Raw genomic sequence first — 19,574 nt, 5'->3', positions numbered from 1 at the left:
GTTAGTTTCCCACGTTGCTGTATAGACCCTTTCAAGAGAGTTCCATTATCAGCATCATAGTTGGCCCCACAAGACTTCCGTTTTAACATTCCATATGTTATCTTAATGCAGAGGAAGTAGATTGGGGCCCAAATAGAACGTTCAAGCATTGTTTTTGTTTACCTTGTTGAAAGGGTCCATACTCATGCACCAGTCTTCCGCTGTTGTCATTCCTAGTGCCTGTGGAATACAGCACCTGGAAAGAGCAGGGAAGAACCTGTCCTTGTTTGACTCGGTGTACTTCTGCATCGTCACCTTCTCCACGGTGGGCTTCGGGGACGTCACCCCTCGCATCTGGCCTTCCCAGCTGCTCGTGGTCATCATGATCTGTGTTGCGCTGGTGGTCCTTCCCTTACAGGTAACACTACCCTCCGAAACGCACTGACTGACTATAGGGACAGACCTCACTATTTTGTAAGGTTTTCTTTCATAACACATGGCATAACTGTGAGAATCTTCCCGTTTTAAAACATCACCAAAAGGAATCAATTCTTCCAGCTTTAAGATTATGATTCACATTCATCAGTTACTTTTTGTGTCTGACATAATTGTTGATATTGTAACCACCTATGTATGTACGTACTGTATGTTTTGCGCTTGTCTCAGTTTGAGGAGCTTGCCTATCTGTGGATGGAGCGTCAGAAGTCAGGGGGAAACTACAGCAGGCATCGAGCCCAGACTGAGAAGCACGTGGTGCTGTGTGTCAGCTCACTCAAGATCGACCTCCTCATGGACTTCCTCAATGAGTTCTACGCCCATCCCAGACTGCAGGTGCGCAGTAGTATACTAAGTTGGCATCTCTAAACTTTGTTGAGGCAGGAGAAAAAAGGTTTTATTGTCTTTCTTTTCCCACTTTTTTGGAACTTCTTGTTCACCTGTAGAGATTATACCATCCGGAGGAAAAACCGAAGTTCTTATTTTGATAATGGCATTATTAAGTTGAATTACTCACACTTGAGGTCATGCATCTGATATATTTGGACTTTCACATGTAAAGCCCTCCAGCCTTGTAAAAACGCTTGTAGCAGCCATATTCAATGGCAAACGGACTGCCTTTATATAGATCTCTCTCTCTCTCTCACACACACACACAACACACACACACACACACACACACACACACACACACACACACACACACACACACACACACACACACACACACACACACACTCAGGCTCATACATCTATGGTGTAGGCTGCCATTCAATGCGCCAACGTGCACAGGAACAGTTCAGGGTTCAATGTCTTGCTCAAGGACACTTCTGGTTGCCAGACGGCATCTCTACAGTAGCTCTTGAGGCAGCAGCGGCCCTTTAATAGCACTTTTCTCCTGCAGGATTACTACGTGGTCATCCTGTGTCCCACGGAGATGGACATCCAGGTGCGGCGCGTGCTGCAGATCCCCCTCTGGTCCCAGCGGGTCATCTATCTCCAGGGCTCCGCACTCAAAGACCAGGACCTGATGAGAGCCAAGCAAGTCATTCATGTCATTCGTGTTGTGCTGTTCATGACTCACTAACTTTGATGCAGGAAACTGCTGAGCTGATGTGACGTTCACTGAATGCTTTTTTAAGCGGTAATAATACACAGAACAGACTTCAAACGGGGCTTACACTATAAGGCCATCACTCACTGGGTTTTTAACTGGGTAATTTCTTTTGCTAGACACACACCACACACACACACACACACACACACACACACACACACACACACACACACACACACACACACAAGCACAGACAAAAACATGCTAACTTAGAAACCTCAATTTTTTAAGTAAAAACTGATGAATGGATATGTCTAAGAATATAACTTTTAGTGCTCTCTCTCTCTGACGCTCTCTCGCTGTCATCCTGCAGGATGGATGATGCGGAGGCATGCTTTATTCTCAGCAGCAGGAATGAAGTGGATCGCACGGCCGCCGTACGTATTATTAAAATCAATAACGCCCAACCAACCATTATCCCCTGAGCTGTATGTAGGCTGTGGTTTATTAAGGACATGGTGTGATTGATCACCCCAGGATCACCAGACCATCCTGAGGGCCTGGGCTGTGAAGGACTTCGCCCCCAACTGTCCACTGTTTGTGCAGATCCTCAAACCAGAGAACAAATTCCATGTGAAATTTGCTGGTTAGTCATCTGATTCCAGCCACTGCATAATAATGATACCCTTTAAACAGGTGATGTAGTCATGTGGTGTGTGTGTGTGTGTGTGTATGTGTTTGTATTTGTCTGTGTTAGATCACGTGGTGTGTGAAGAGGAGTTCAGATACGCCATGCTGGCCCTGAACTGTGTGTGTCCGGCCACGTCCACCCTGGTGACCCTCCTTGTTCACACATCGCGGGGACAGTAAGTAGTCATCAGCCATACACAGGTCAACATAAAAAAAGACCCAACTAGAATCTATTATGAATTTATGAATAGAATTATAGGTATTTATGATCAAAGTTCATCTTTAATGATGCCTCTTATTATGCAAGTGTCACGATTAGTTAGTATCTCATTTATTTCAGTTTACATTTAAATGTATTCAATTGGCAGAAGCTTTTATCCAAAGTGCTCTTTGTTCCACTTGAAAGGTTTAGGCTTTGTCTGTGTGAGTGCTCTAGATTGCAGCGGCACACCTCTTTTGTTTCTGGTGGGGATATTGATTATTTCTGACGCTGAGGAATGACAAAAAAAAATAGAATTCTGCATTGAACACACTCATACACAAACATACATACATTGCATACAGAAAGTATTCACAGCACTTATGTATGTATTACTGTATGTGTAGAATTTTAAGAGGAAAAATAATTTACTCTATTTTGGAATAAGGCTGTAACATAGCGAAATGTGGAAAAGTGAAGCGCTGTGATTACTTTCCATATGCACTGTAATCATAAATGTATACCTCCTATAGGACTAATGTATTGCTCTCAACTTTTATTGCAAAGGGACTCGATGGAGGCGAGGCGAGGGGAGAGTGTTGATGTGTGAGTGACTGACGTCCCGACAGCTCTGTGTACTGCTGTCTGGATCTCCAGGGGAGTTATCAAAGCCAGTGGATTTACAGAGCTGTGCACCTCTCCCCAGCGCATCCAATCTGTTACTAAATTTACCTCTCCGGAGGAAAAAAGCTCTGCTTGCATTAGCGAACCGTGAACAGCATCGCAAAACTGATGTTGTTCTAAATTATGTTTTAAATACTATTGGACACAGTGGTGCTGGGAACTCATCTTTACTTGTAGGTCAGTTTGTGATTACGTAAGTCTTAATTCTTCAGTCTTAGGTTGCCTTGGTTGACGGCTGAAACGATGTCTTGTTTGTCACCGCTTGAACACCGATTTCATGTTTGTGCAGCGGTGCTGTGCTGTGCACTCATGCAAATGTAATTGGCAGCAATCAAAGGTGGGAGACAGAGCGGCGGTTTCTGCCCCTGTTGCCACCGGATCAGAACAAGGTGTGGCCAACTGAGAATGAACACGGGCCAAATGCATGTTTTAGAACGACACAGCTGAACAACACCAGTTTATTTTCTTATTATTTTATTTAGATTATTTTATACTATTTTATTAGATGTTATATTATTTTATACTTTAGTGCTTTTGTTTTTGTTATCTGATCCAAGTTATTTGTTATTTGAGCATAGAGAGTGAGCGAGTGAAACCCAACCTGTAGACGTGTTGGGTCAAATCTCCTCAGGTGACTATGAATGTGGCAGCTCGCTGCCCTTGCAATCAGATAGGCAGAAACCCCGCTAATACCATTTCTCACCTCCCTGCTCTGGCTCCCTGTCACTGGCCATATCGTGTTCACTGATGCCCCTAATACTCATCCACAAAGCAGTTGCCAGTCTTCGTCTTGGGGCTCGTCCAAGGTAATGCTTCAACTTTGGACATAGTCATTATGGTCTGTGACTGAATGAACTTGTCTGGGACTGCCATCACAGTGTGCTATGAAGTCTTAATCTAGAATCCTCTCCTCGATGCTCTAAAGGTTTTGAAACTGAAGCCAGAAGAACTCTGGTTAGTGATGAATTCTGATGAGTCCTTTGCAGACACTGAAAAGTATAATATATATAAACTGTAAAACTATTCCACAGTCAGCCACACATCTATCGGGCTTCAATCACAAGTCATAAACACTAGACTTCTCATTTTTAAACTTGCCACTTTGCATATGGTTTCCTTCTGATGGAGCGGTTTGCTTTTTACTCTACTCTACTTCACTGGTACTCTGCCTAATTTGTACTTTGGATAAAAGCTCCAGCCAGCCAAATGATAAAAAGGGAAATGGCCAGCATAGTAAACCACAGTTTATTGCCTATTTTCTGTGTAATGGCAAAGTATTTCTGAAGTAAATACCAGTTTGACTTCCTTAAAACTACACAAGGAAGCATGTGTATGGACCCTTCAGATGTTTCCTCGTGTAAGCTACTGTAGGTGGCCTGTCATTGTCTCTCAAGCTCTGGTTTTCTTCTCAGGTCAGGTCTTGATCCTTCTGCTTGCAGGGAGGGCCAGCTCTCTCCAGAGCAGTGGCAGAGGACATACGGCCGTTGCTCGGGCAACGAGGTCTACCACATCCGTCTGTGCGACAGCAAGTTCTTCGGGGAGTATGACAGCAAGAGCTTCACTTACGCGTCGTTTCATGCCCACAAAAAGTAAGCAGGAAATATGCAAGTTACTTGAAACAAAGTGCAAGACATACGGTTCAATTTCTCTGAAATGCAAAGGAAACTGTGGTGGTCTTAAGAAGGAAAACAACACCCAGAGATGATGTCTTGTGCAAACTCAACCCTCACCAAACAAGTGAGACACTTTAATAGGGACTGAAAGGAGAAAGGAATGGAGAGTGATTTCTCCGTTTTCAGATGGCTGCTAACTTGTTTCAGTTCATTTGCATCAGGGTGTAAGTTCTTCTAGAGGCTATGCTGGCAGCATTTTCATACAACGTCCTGTTTCATGACTTAATATCCCAGGGTTTAATAACCCATTAATGTTAATGTTCACAGAGACATATTATGTTTCATGAATATTATTTTCCCCTTCTCTTGTAATATTTCAGCTATTTTACCATTTACATTTACATAGTCATGCTAATCTGTTAGTATAGGGGTAGTTTCACAGTCATGTGAAAATAAACTTTTTTGAAATATCATTATTTATGTTATGTTATGTTATCCTATGTTATGTTTTTCCAATTATCAATGTGTTTCTAATTCTAGTCATTAACAATGCACATACAATTATAGAATCCAACATAATCACATATATTAAAGTACAAATATATATACAGTATGGATAATCTCGAGCGCTCACTTTGACTGTGGAACTACCCATACACTGGCACCATTCAGCTCCTGAGTGGGTTGTTTTAATACTCCAGAAGTAAGTGATGTGGGTGCGTTTCCTCCAGGTACGGTGTGTGTCTGATCGGCGTCAAACGAGAGGAGAACAAAAGCATCCTGCTGAACCCGGGCCCGCGCCACATCATGGCTGCCACCGACACCTGTTACTACATTAACATCACCAAGGAGGAGAACTCCGCCTTCATCTTCAAGCAGGAAGAGAAGCACAACAAGGGCCTGGCGTCCGTGGGGCTGTACGACGCCCCCTCCCGCCTGCCCGTTCAGAGCATCATCGCCAGCATGGGTGAGTGTGTGTGTGTGTGTGTGTGTGTGTGTGTGTGTGTGTGTGTGTGTGTGTGTGTGTTTGACAGAGACAGAGGGGGTAGTAAGTGCCACCTAGAGTCATTGTTCTTTTTCTTTCTAAGATTAGGGCATTCAGATTGGTAATAATGATATCCACAAATGGTTTGTTTATGTTTTGCCATCTCTACCACATAAATATTTCAGTGGCTAAAGTTGTCATCCCGCTTTCATTATAATAAATTCATACACAAAAACATTGGTAAGTTGTTTGTTGTTTTTCATTTAAATTATACATGACCAACAACTCCACATATTTTCCAGGCATTTAGAAATGGAAAAATAACAAAATGGTCACTGCATGTCTGTATTTAAAGCAAAACAGTGTATTTCTATTACCTTAAAATAATGGCTTCAACCTCATTTTGACGCCACACCGACTCAGGAGAATGGAGTCTCTGACATTGCCAACGTGTGACTGCAATTCCTGCTATTGCAGGCATTAACATTTTTCTTATTTTAAGCCCTGTAAATGGGTACCCAGCATATAGAAGAGATGAAAAGGGTAATTTCTACATTGTGTCACTTTAAGGCCTTTGCATGCTTTTCCAGTTGAAGTGTAGGTGCCTTCACCTCTTGTCTTTAGTGCTGCATCTGACTGACTCCTGCAGTCTGGTGGTGGAGTCTGTGATGGATGATGTTCACAGTCCTGCAGGGCCAGCTGAACAGTGCAAGTAGTAGAACTCAGAAGCTTGCGTAACTCTTGCTGATTGGTTTATTAAGCCAAGACGTAATGAACACAATAAAATATGCTGCGGGAGTGTGAACAAATCCTTTCAGCCCTGTTAATGTGATTAAGCTTCCTGGCTCGAAACGTTGGCTGAGCGACAAGAGTCACATCTCCCTGTGTTTCACGCTCTCGCCCACCTCTCACTGCTGCTGCAGGGACGGTTGCCATAGACCTGCAGAACCCCGTGCCCCCGGAGGACAGCAACAAGCTGGGCGTGCCCACGGAGAATGGCGCGGGCAGCCGGCGGCCAAGCATCGCCCCGGTGCTGGAGATCGCCGACTCCACGGCCATCCTGCCCTGTGACCTCCTCACCGATCCGCTGGAGGACGAGACGCCCCAACCAGACGAGGAGGGCCTGCCCAGTGCAGAGTGAGTCACCACACTCACTATAACATGTCTAAAGGTGATGGATGATACACAGGGCAACTTTTTGAGCAATGGTGCCGCCGGGCAACTTACTGACCAGTGCTGTTTTGACACATTCCCTTTGATATTAGGCTGCAATTTCTTTCTGGAGAGCGTAAACAACCAGCAGGCAACTTGTTGTGATCCTCCAGCCAGAACATAAAGAATGGCTGATGTGATTGCCTGGTAACATGGCTCAAAAAGTTGCCCCTTATATCATTTCTGCACTCATCACTTTTACCCTGCTAAATTACTGAATAAATGTGAAACACTAGGATGTCATCTAACAGGCAGACTGTCAGGGCCTAAAGTTCTCAGCACTGTGCTGGAATTCAGGTTGGCCTATTTAAGATTTGAAAATAGTTAAATATATGGTGACTAATGGCTTTGCAAGTTCAGGCACTGAGATTTCCCTTACATTAAGCCTGGGGCTGTCATTGTTTCTCTATCATTGTCTGTGTGCTAATTATATTAAAAGCCTCGAGAAGGCTTGCCAGATTCAGTGGAATGTTTTCTGGGAATAGTTGATGTAGCTCTTCTTCTTGTTTATACTGCAGTGCCAGGAGTAAGTTTCCTCTGTCAACTTCAGTGCAGTACAGCCATCTTCTCTGTGATATTCCAGCAGCACCCCATGTTTAGCAGAGAATCTGTCACTTTGAGAAACTTGTGGTGGTTCGTTTGGCAATTACAGCAAAGTCCTTTTAGGCAAGTCCCTCCACTCGGAAGCCATATTGCAACGCTTTTTGGGCACTCATCGGGCATCCGTTTTGGCAGAAATGCGTGTGCGCAAGGCTTCACGACACCAATCTTGCTCCAGCGGCGAGATCACAACACGATTGGCACGTTGTCTTCACAACACACCACATTATTGGCTCAATGTATTCACAACACAGCACATGATTGGCTCAATGTAACATTTCTATGGAGGATTTTTTGAGTGCTGTGTCTCCTCATTAGAAAGTCTCTGATTACAGTGGTTTGGTGAGCTTCTGTATCTGTGCTGGATGTTGAGGTCTTGAACCCTGTAGCTAATTAGCTGCAGCCACATGATTTGTGGTTTGATTCACCCTTCCACTGGTTCTTCTCAAGGTTGCTGGTTGTCTCTGTAGCGAAGCAAGAGAATATTCGCCAATCACAGCCTGAGTCATGCACTCTAACGGTGTTAATTACCAGGACTTGTTAGTGTGACTAATAATGATGGTTGGTCAGACTATCTTCTCCTTCAGGAAGCACACTGAAAGTCTTCAACACCCTGTGGTATCCCTCATGCATATTTTATATCCTACACTCTTAAAACAAATGTATTGAAAACAACACAACTTGCGTTGTTTTTTAACACATCTCTGTGTCCAGATAGGGACAACACATTTGTTTTAAGAGTGTACTGCTCCCAGTGCAGGCTGACCTATTGACCCCTCACGTCTCACCTTAAAGCCATCCTGAGGGGTCTCAAACTCCGCAGGCCGACAGCCTGACAACAAATCCCACATCTGACACCATACCGATAGAAGGGACACAGCAGCCTCTCCTACTTCTCCAATAACTCTGACCACATCAGCAAAGTGCAGGGCTGTAGTCAGAGAAGACATGACAGTAGCCTAGCGATGAACTCACATTGTCCACCTCTCAACATTGTCAATTCAGATGAGTCATAGCAAAACCAGCATCTGCTAAAATGAGAGGATTGCTTTCTAGGGGACTGACACTAAGGTTAAGCAGTCATCAAAACATCTTGTATCTCGATGTGACCAGCCAGTCCTGCATCTAAGTGTTTTTTTAAACAAAGGCTAATGATTATGGCAAGTCTCTCCCTTGTCTCACACCAGCAGGCACACAGTCTCTGTAGGTGAATTTACGTCATGGGTGACTTTAGATTTCATTTAATTGGATTAAAATATATTGGAATTGGGATTTTTTTTTTCTCTCGTCAAATTCTAGAATCCCTGTGTTTGTCGACCACTGGAGAGACCATAAAGTGACTGTGAGAGCTGCAGTAGAGTGTAGTATGCAGCCTTGATGGCTCATTATCTAAAGCCCTTTCCTGCTGTAGTTGCCTTGACAAAACAGATAAATGAGGTTGTTTGGCAACACCATTAAGACAGTACTGCTCCTCCTCATCCTTGGTGAAGAGTGCAAAATCAATCACCCAGTCTAACACCACATAGGCAGACCTTGGCTGCTGCTTTTTGACAACTCAGATACAGTATTGTATTCCCATACAAAGACCATCAACACAAAAGGACCCCATCTGCCAAGCTGCCTATTTATTTGCTCTGAATAAATCAACACATTCAGCAACTGCAAACACCTTCAACACAACAAGGTTGCACTTTTGAGAATTTCATGTTTCAGATCTGTGTGTCCTCTGATTGAAATATACTGTATGTTATCGTGACCCAATACCAACATTGTTAAGAGCAGAGCAGACTTGACAGGCTTGTTGCTCCCAGAAAGACTGTCCCAGAAAGCTCCACGCATCCAGCTATAACCAGCCTGCCAGATGGCAGGAGAGGCAGAGGGACAATTGGAGAGAAAAGGTCACATAGTGTCACATCAAATCAGAGGATCTGGGGGGCATTTTCTTTTGACTGCAATACGTAGTGGCAGCTCTGCCTCGAAGATCTGCAAGGGACAGGAGACACAACAAGGTGACAGGAAGTGGCCAGTACACACACAGCGATGACAGACGCTGCATCAGCAGCCGTGCTTGCAGAATTTGTTTTGTTTTTGTTTTTGTTTTTGTTTGTGCGTTAAATGGCTGTAAAACTCCATTCTCTGACCAAGAAAGTCCCTAGTGTCCACCTCCTCATCTGAGACATCTTTGGGACTTCCCACAGAATGGCTGACGATGGTTTTCTAGGGACAGGCTTCCTTAATGAGCCTCCGATTTGTGCTTCTCCCTCCAAAATGCCTCTTCTAATGTGCCCCACTGGGAGACGACTAATGCAGTGTGGCGAACACACACACCATCTTCTGCTAACATGGGTCCACAGCGCCTACCTGTGGTGAAACATTAACATTGCAGTCCTGCCAGTAGGGCAATTCGGCTCTGCTTGAGAAGCGTGGATGAAGTCGTTGAATGTGATGCAGTGGAATGTATACTGTCTACTGTCGAGAAGGAAGCAGACAAAATGCATCTGTGCTCCCTCCCTGGTTTCAACGTTTTATTCATCTGCATTTCAGATATGTGAAAGGATATCCACCCAATTCGCCGTACATTGGGAGCTCGCCAACCCTCTGCCACCTCCTACATCAAAAGGCTCCATTCTGTTGCTTGCGACTCGACAAGGTGAGCCGCCCACCACATCCTTCCCAATTAGCATGAGGAAAAAAAGCAGCCTTGGGTTTTGTAAGGACAGACTGTAACAGAGTGTGCTCGAGAAGGAGGAGATAGAATTAGAAATTAGAATTTTTACAAAAAATAAGGGGTGAGGAGCAGCCCCTGCATACAGTCATTTCTGTTCGGTTCTGTGTGCACAGCTAACCTACTTTCCACACAGCACAGTGGACTGAAAAAAGTGTTAAAGTGGGCCATTATAATTTGTTATTTTAGTGAACAAAACAGACAATTATATCGCTGTCTCCGAGGAATTGACTTTTTTATTATGCAGGAGTGATGACTACATTTAAATGAGCCCTATGAGTACCATTAAAATAATTTTCCTGGCTTTTCCTGAATTTTGACTGTCACAGCCAGCCTAACCCCCAGTCCTTATGCTGTACAGACATAATGACCCTTGATTCTAAACCAAGTAAAAAAGTATAAAAAAGTATCAGTTTTTTATATAGCTGTCGGTGTGTATTCTGTGCTGTAACATGGAGTCACTGTCCCTTTCGACAGGGTTGCAAGCACAACAGCTTTGAAGACGCCAAAGCGTATGGCTTTAAGAACAAGCTCATAATTGTGTCCGCCGAGACGGCAGGGAACGGCCTGTACAACTTCTTAGTCCCGCTGAGGGCTTATTACCGGCCAAAGAAAGAGCTCAACCCCATCGTGCTGCTCCTGGACAATGCGTAAGAGAAGCCAACGCTCCCTCACCAGCAGATACAGGGGTTTTTAAAAACTAAGCTCTAACAACTCTTGAGGGGTTGGTTATGAGAAAAGAAAACTGTTTTCACTTTTTTAATGGTCAGCCTAATTTAGTCTCCTTAATGCTTTTGTGTGAGACCAATTGTTTGAGATGTTTAGGGTTACTGCAGAGTTTTAGACCTGGTAATTTCAGCATTAATTGTTTGAAATGTTTTTAGCCTACTCTTAGCTGTTTGAGTCTACTTCATCAGTTCAGTCATCATAATGTTTTGTTCTTGAGTGTATGCTGAAGGTCGTATTGCCTCCTGTATGAGGACTATTATACCCAGTGAAGTTTGTCTATCCACAGATTATAACTCTTAAAATAGTAAGGATTTATATACTTTTAATAATGCCCTTTAATATACATAGTTCAGCTGCATATTCAATCAGAGCCAGCCTACTTCTGAGAAGGAGGAGAAAATGGGCAGTTAATTAGTCAGACAAATATGTAAATAAGGAGTTTGGCAATGCTCCATAAACATGGTGAATGTGCTGAAATCTTAACTTCCTTATGTTCCCCTGCAGGCCTGATAATCACTTCCTGGAAGCCATCTGTTGCTTTCCCATGGTATACTTCATGGTTGGAAATATTGACAAGTAGGTCTGAGTCTTAGTCGCCTTGAGAAACATTAGCACAGTTATTTGTACTTTTATGACTAGTATTGTTGTCAGTTAATAGCATATCACAATTTTTTTGAAACTTAAGTTGAAGCATTTGTTGTAATGAGTTGTAATGAGCTGTAATTGCATACTGTAGGCCTACTACTGAAAATGACAATAGTGGTAGCAGCTGATGCTTTGCCGATGCTGTATCATTGATTGAAGCGTTACTCCCCGTTGACAGCACACGTTGCTTTATTCAGCTCTGAATATGAATGATTGATTAGCGTGTGCTGTCATTGGCAGCCTGGATAACCTGCTCCAGTGTGGGATCATCTACGCTGATAACCTGGTGGTGGTGGACAAGGAGAGCACCATGAGTGCAGAGGAGGACTACATGGCCGACGCCAAGACTATTGTCAATGTGCAGACCATGTTCAGGTAGAGCAACTGTAGACGGTTCACCCAACTCTAGTCATACTACATCCTAAGACTGCTCTCTTACAGACCCATGTTCAGGAAAGGTAACCGTTTTCCCTGTGTAAGTTCTCTATGCTGTTCTCTACCAATCTGTAATTGTAATTGCCATGTTTCAGGCACATGAGGGAACTGGCCATTGTAATCAGTGATCATTCTTACAGTGAAGTAAGCTGTGTTTATCCCCATTCTCTGCTTGTGTCCCTTTGTCTCTCCATCAATCTTTCTCTCTCCTCTCTCTCCCTCTCTCTCTCTCTCTCTCTCTCTCCTGCTCTTCCTATATAATTATTTCTTTCTCTCTTTTCTTTTGAAACCTCAGGTTGTTTCCTAGTCTCAGTATTATCACTGAGCTCACCCATCCGTCCAACATGAGATTCATGCAGTTCAGAGCCAAAGACTGTTACTCGCTCGCCCTCTCCAAACTAGAGAAGGTAAAAGATGGACACTGACCACAACACACATGTTTAGTCAAGTATTCAGCTGTTGCAGCTGCATTTAAAGGAACCATATGTAAGATTGTGGCCAAAACTGGAACTACAATCACTTTCAAATTACTGTAGAGCGTTGTATCCCCTCCCCCTCCCCCCTGACTCGAGGTTGCCAACCTGGATGCCGAAACACTACTAACTGTGATTAGTAGATAGGTGGAGGGTGGCGCATCAGGCCAAAACACAACATGACATGACAAAACACAACATCAACATCAGTTGAGGGCTGCAACTTCACTTTTTAAATGACAAATATCCTGACCAGACTACTGAGTATTTGAAATGAACATGATTTCTTAATGTCTAGTGACATCTCAGGGCCATCTTATGATTAAATGAAATACATTTCTTACATATGGTTCCTTTAAGTGGAAAGAAATCATCTGAATATTACATGGAATGCAATTATTTTATTTCTACAGATAGAGCGTGATAAAGGATCAAACCTGGCCTTCATGTTTCGTCTGCCATTTGCTGCAGGAAGGGTGTTCAGTATCAGCATGTTGGACACACTCCTTTACCAGGTTAGTGAGAGAATTACAGTGGAGTGCCAGTTTACTGTAGATCCAGTGATGTGCTGCTGATGTGCTGGCATCCCATTCTGTCTGCTGAGCACTGCCTGTAATGTGTTATCTCTAACTTCCTCCGTCCTGCTATTTCTGCGCAGTCCTTTGTGAAAGACTACATGATCACCATCGCCAGACTTCTCTTAGGGCTGGACACAACGCCAGGCTCTGGATACCTCTGTATGGTAAGAGCAGCAGAATGACTTGAGCCTCTCTATCTCATGCACAGTGTTAAGGTTTTCTGAAGTGTGTGTGTGTGTGTGTGTGTGTGTGTGTGTGTGTGTGTGTGTGTGTGTGTGTGTGTTTTTTAGATGAAGGTGACAGAGGAAGACCTTTGGATCCGGACCTATGGGAGATTGTTCCAGAAGCTGTGCTCCACCAGTGCAGAGATTCCTATTGGGATTTACCGCACCGAGTGCCACATGTTTTCCTCCTCAGAGGTACGGAAGGGCCCTTCATAAACAACACCCTCATTTTGGTTCTCTCATGTCGCTAGTGAGTTATTATGGTATTTTAGGCTCAGGCTACTGTATCTCACTGTGAAGGGGTCTTATTCTGTGGTTTGATAGAGGACATTTGTAGCCAATTCCTTATGATTATGTGTTCGAGCAGCACATTCATTTCCTCTGAAAATGCTTTGTATTCACAGCAAATCTAGTTATATAATAATTTCCTTTCATTGCTATGAAATTGGTTGTTATTTTTTCAGGGTTGAAATAGCCACACGCTGGCACATCGATACATCACCGGTCTGTGTTTACTGAAATGTGCTGTGCTACTGTATGCTCACGGTCTGAGAACACAATGTTACAAATGATAATGGTCCTACGCTAATAGCTCTGGTAATAGTTTAACTGCGCTGTGATATTCTCTCAGGTCTCTTCATACCTGACAGAGCATGTAGCTAAGTGGTCGCATGTGGTCACCTTTTTTGGACAAGGCAGTGTACTTGCATGGTCTCAATCCACCCAGCTGTAAATGGGTGACGGCTTTGGCCTGGGTTGACCTGTAACACAATGGTAATCCATCCTGGGGGGTTCTATGGCTCTCACCTGTATTGAAACTGGTTATAAGCACCAGCCTTGTTAGCCTTTAAGGCTGAGGAATGATTAAAAGGACTATGTGTAGAATTTGAGTTGTTTTGAATGCACTATTATGTCCATAATGGTACTCTCTCATTGACTTGCATGTATGCGAGAAAGCACCTCTTGAGATAAAAAAAAAAAGTGGTATTATGAGAGAATACCGTCTGAAGCTAGGTGGTTAGCACACAAACACATTATTGCTTCACACATTGCTATTTAATTTGTGAATGTTTCAAACTATTTGTGGATCCAAAATATGTTTTAACAGGTGCCAGACAAAACGTGTCAGAGAGAGAGAAGGAGATGGTCTGCATACTGTATATGGTCTACAAGAAATACTTTATTTATTCTAAAAAGGCAACGTTTTGATCTCAACAGATCTTCAACAGAAGTTCTTATTTGCCTGATAAAGATCTGTTGAGAACAAAACGTTCTCTTCAAGAAGTATTTCTTGGAGCCCAGCCCAAGTACAATGTTTCAAACTAAACAAATCTAATCTCAGTGCCTACCACGCTTCCCTTCGCAGTCCCAAGTGTCCATGAACATGGAGGAGTGTGAGGAGTCGCGGGACCGCCGCGAGTCCTGGAAGGAGAAGCCGTCGCACCGCTACTCGATGGGCAGCGACCAGTCGGACCACCCGCTGCTGCGCAAGAAGAGCATGCAGTGGGCGGCGGCTGGAGCGCCAAAGAGCACCAAACCCGAGCAGCCCGAAGATCAGCCAGCAGCGCCTCAACATGTACCGCCGCTCCGAGAGGCAGGAGCTGTCCGAGCTGGTCAAGAACCGCATGAAGCACCTGGGCCTGCCCACCGTCGGATACGGTAATCTCCCCAGGAGCATGCAGGACCAGAAGGATTCATTTCATTATTACAATTTAAAACATTAGTCATAAAATATTACAATTCACTTACATATTGAATGTTAAATTGTAATCATGAAATAAACCAGGTTAGGCAGTATTAACTTGTGCAGTTATACATATAACTTATTTCACTGTGGTATTTTTAGAACATGTAATAGTAGATGCAATGCAATAAGGCCTCTCCATCTTTTAACATTGTCCCATCACTCATCATTACATCACATTACATCTTGACTTCACTTTTTGTGACATCTCACACCTTTCCATGTCTGTGTGTGATTAGAGGTCAGAATAGACTGGCAGATAGTCAGATTGATCATTTATTCCATTTTTTACTTTAAAAGTTTGCTCCATGTAATCATTTTGGTTCAACAAAATATACTGAAGAGAGGATAAGTGTTCTGCTTCATCATTTTAATACTGTACTCTGTCACTAGATTTGAACAACTTTCAGATTACCCTTAGTTCTTCATATTAAACATATTGATCCACTATCATATTTCCCACTAAAGGAGTACCGATACTACTGTCTATTACATATGAATCATGAATAAATGACGTACAGTTGGTTGCCCATGACATTAGTCATATGCAGCAGAGATGTACTGTACTCTAAACCATATTAGACCTTTTCTAAACCAGTGCTTCCCTCTTCAGCGTGTGCTGTCCATCCATGCATTTGATCTATTTCACTGTGCATTTTGCACTATGCCCCTCTCTCTTGGCACGCTCTTTTCACATTTCTGATTCTTTTCATGTTTATATTTTACGCCATGCTTTGTTTTTCTTAAAAGAGAACAACTATGAAGAGTATGCATCTCCAGCACATTGGTATGCTTACTTATACGTCTCAAAGAGAGTTTTTTTTTTTTTTTTTTCACAGAGTGTGCCAAGTGTGAGGGCTTTGATTACATTTAATTTCAATTTCATTTCAGCATGACACGCTTGTAGCACTCTGTCCTGTCTCCGTCCTTTTCCTGTTCTTGTGATGAGGTATGTTTTATGTATCTGCTGCTTGGCTGACCTCTTCTCTCTCTCTTCTCTACTTCCTCTCTTTTCTTCTTTCCCCCTCTTCTTCAGAGGACGTAGCTAATTTAACCGCAAGCGATGTGATGAATCGTGTAAATCTAGGATATTTGCAAGGTAATACCTTCCTAGGACACGTCACTGGGGTGTACCTGTGAGAAGTGTTTGTGTGAATTGTTTTGCTGCCTTGTTTGACGCCCCCTGCTGACAGAGACCACAAATAACTTCATAGCACCACAGATGTCCAGAATTTCTCCAATTAACAGTCTCTCATTTATTTTAAATCCACAGTAATCTGATACTTCAGATATGTTCAGTATGGATATAGCTTGATGAAACAGTGGTAACTGGTGGGAACATTTATACGAGCAATTAAAGCATTATTCTCTGCATTTTAAACTCAGTACTTAGTATCTGACGGTTAATGAGCATTTTGATTGCATTATCTATTATTAGTCATGCAGATTTTACCTCTTTGTGGTATCACATGGAATCGCTATAAAACACCCTACAAAAAAAACCCCCACAAATCTCTTAAACTGCAATCCGTACTAAAATGTGTGTGTTTAATTTTGTCCTTTAATTTTGGTCCTTAATTTTGGAACAATTGGCTTACCATTGTGTCTTAATTACTTAATTTCCCTCTGCTTAAGAGAGCAGATATGATGGTTTGATGATGAAAGTGAACAGGGGTTTGAATAGAGGCCAAGATGGTATCTGGGAAATCTGCATCACTAAAATCAGACTCTCAGATAACACTGTTTTTGAACCCAGTTCGTAACCACCTTCAGTCAATCTGAAGAGATAAGATGTGTGGCCTCAAATGTAGAAGATACTCTCACACACACACACACACACACACACACACATACTCATACATATGCACACACACACACACACACATCCTCACAAACATCCGCACAAACACACAACATATACACTATATATACACACATATACTGTACACATGGACAGTCCAATGACACAGGTAAGCCGGTCACATAAGCTTAATTTCTGACCGTCACAAAACTGTATGTATGATGACAACACCAATGACCCTTTAGCTCTGGTTCCCAATGGTTTATTCCCCATAGAGGATGAACAGAAATGGGCTGAAACAGGTGACATGTACACACCTGGGTTTAGCACCAGGCTTTGAAGGAACATGGTTATTCAGGAAGGCCATCTCAAACCCTTCAGTAAACAGTGATATACACCATTATTGCTCCATTTAGGCTAACAACAATCTATTTGTATTTCCTCTGTTTGGTACTGACTGAAGGTACTGACATGACAAAGGTTACTTACTTGACAGGTACTTGCTGAATGTACCGTCACTTACAGTACGGACATGGCGAGGGTCTGACTGCAGGATGTTTGGTCAGAGTGGAGCAGAACACACTGTGTCTGCTTGAAAGGACACAGTCGAGCTCTAGTTTACTGGCCATACAGTACACATTGTCTTGAACACATGCTCTTTAGGACCGAGCATGTGTTTTGAGTAGACACACTTCCTGGTTGAGGGTTTTCAAGCAGCTGAAGTTGTGAGTGCCGTGGGTAAAGGCTGGTGGAGCATGCCTGATAACTCCAAGGTTATAGGCGCGGCCCTGCACAAACACTGTTGTATGTTGCACCGCCAGACAGTGGACAGCATACAATAAGTACAGGGTAGACGTTCCCAGACGAGGCAGTTTTATAAGGCACTATACTCACTCACACACACACACGCACACTCACACACTCACACACACATACTGTAAGCCATCTGCTCAGATGTACATGGTAAACATGTCCTGGTATGTGTCCTTTCAAAGCTCACACTGAATGTCTTTTGCTTCACTCTGATCGGTCGAGCCTCAACGAGCTTGGCTAGGTTACCTGACGAATGCTGCAAGCATGCCTCTGTGTTGCTCTTGTCAGTTGGCACTTGTCTGTTGGGAGCTGTGTGTTGGCATGGCAACCTGGCGACTTGGTGACGTTGTGAGACTCAGTGATTGACTTGGGGGAGGGGGTGGTTTCGGGGACATGGACTTTGGTGTGGGGGTGGGGTGGGTGTGGACTTCGTGTTTCTGTCCTTGGATGCGGACATTGTCTGCATGCCCCTCAGCGCATGGGAGATCTTGCAGCTGCATGGGCGTCCTGTCTTAAGCCGTGCCCTGTCAGTAATGGTCAGTCCTTCTCTCTCTTTCACTCGGCTTGGCACACGTTAAGTGGCAAACACAGGTGGGTTCGGAGCAGTGAAGTACTTTCCAGTAATGCTTAGTTCTGTTTATTTCCACTTTCCGCCCCCGCCAATGCCAAGCTACATCTACTGTACGTCATTCTCAGGTCGACCTTCCGCTCAACAACACGTAGACACAACGCTTCAGACACCTGCACCTAGTGCACATACACACAAACACAGGCACACACACACACACACACACGAGACCACACACTTACATTCCCCCCTGCCCCCTGCACAAACACATGCTATTGTTTTGCCCACTTGGATTATGTTATTGGAGTGATGTTCTATATTTAATCTTGAATGCTTCTGATTAGAAAATAAGACATAATAACAAATAGAATTGACTTTGTCATGTTTGACAGATCTTCCCCCATTTTGATCAACGTTTCTTTTTCCAGATGAGATGAACGATCAGCAGAACACTCTCTCGTACGTGCTGATCAACCCTGCGCCAGACACCATCCTCGAGCTGAACGACATTGTGTACGTACCTTAGCTAGATCCCTCCGCCACTTAAGCGCTGAAACCAACACCGGAGGTTGACGCACAACAACCGTCAATCAAACATGAGTCACATCTCAATTTAGCAGCAATTGCATGCTCGTGTGAACCCAGCCAGACCTCTTTATCTAATGAGTTATCAGTTTCGTGACTGTGAGATGTATGGTGAGTCATGCTCATGGAAGCAAAGTGGCAGGCAACCAAAAAAGCTCCTCGCAGCCTATGTAATTATCCTCCTATTTGTTATTTTTCTGTCTTTGTTCTATTTAGTTACATAATTCGCTCCGACCCATTGGCGCACATGCCCGATGATATGCCGGCCGGGCAGCCGAGTGCCAAGGTTCACCAGGAGTACACCGCCGAGACTCGAGACGAGACCGACCTCTGAGCGTCGCCAGCATCCCCCCCGACTGCCCGAGTCCCTGATCCCCCATGTCTCCGCTGAGAGCCACCACAGAGCCTTGTTCACTTTCCCTCTCCAACCCTAAATTACTGTAGCACATCATCCCACCCACAGCACCCACACAAACACACACACACACACACACACACACACACACACACACCACACACACACACACACACACACACACACACACACACACACACACACACACACACACACACACCACCAGCAGCCATGAGGTACACACACATCATACCTCTACTCTTCACCTGCTCTTCTCCCCCATCTGCTGGAGTGGGGACCTGCTGCTACTGGAGAAGAAGAGGAGAAGCCATCCGTTTAGTGGTCACCTGATTCATACTATACTATTCATACTAAACAATACACT

The 19,574-nt window shown here is 43.7% G+C and overlaps 1 protein-coding gene across 1 annotated transcript in view; it reads left to right on the top strand.

Moving 5' to 3' along the window:
- Window positions 1–19,206, top strand: part of kcnt1b (potassium sodium-activated channel subfamily T member 1b) — a 47,794-nt gene extending 28,588 nt beyond the window's left edge. The window contains 22 exon segments of the mRNA XM_048243399.1: window positions 217–397; window positions 646–810; window positions 1,379–1,515; window positions 1,905–1,968; window positions 2,069–2,177; window positions 2,289–2,397; window positions 4,544–4,693; window positions 5,449–5,684; window positions 6,626–6,839; window positions 10,059–10,164; window positions 10,717–10,889; window positions 11,473–11,544; window positions 11,854–11,988; window positions 12,344–12,455; window positions 12,935–13,036; window positions 13,180–13,263; window positions 13,390–13,518; window positions 14,690–14,829; window positions 14,831–14,982; window positions 16,104–16,166; window positions 18,678–18,762; window positions 19,051–19,206. Of these exon segments, the coding sequence (XP_048099356.1) occupies window positions 217–397; window positions 646–810; window positions 1,379–1,515; window positions 1,905–1,968; window positions 2,069–2,177; window positions 2,289–2,397; window positions 4,544–4,693; window positions 5,449–5,684; window positions 6,626–6,839; window positions 10,059–10,164; window positions 10,717–10,889; window positions 11,473–11,544; window positions 11,854–11,988; window positions 12,344–12,455; window positions 12,935–13,036; window positions 13,180–13,263; window positions 13,390–13,518; window positions 14,690–14,829; window positions 14,831–14,982; window positions 16,104–16,166; window positions 18,678–18,762; window positions 19,051–19,168 (2,836 nt within the window). The 3' untranslated portion in view covers window positions 19,169–19,206.
- The last annotated feature ends 368 nt before the right edge of the window (window positions 19,207–19,574 follow it).

This window comes from Alosa alosa, chromosome 5 (assembly GCF_017589495.1).
Source record: "Alosa alosa isolate M-15738 ecotype Scorff River chromosome 5, AALO_Geno_1.1, whole genome shotgun sequence".
In the NCBI taxonomy this organism is placed as follows: Eukaryota; Metazoa; Chordata; class Actinopteri; order Clupeiformes; family Clupeidae; genus Alosa; species Alosa alosa.
The sequence above is the reverse complement of the archived record's forward strand: the minus strand, read 5'-3'. Positions and strand labels throughout refer to the sequence as shown.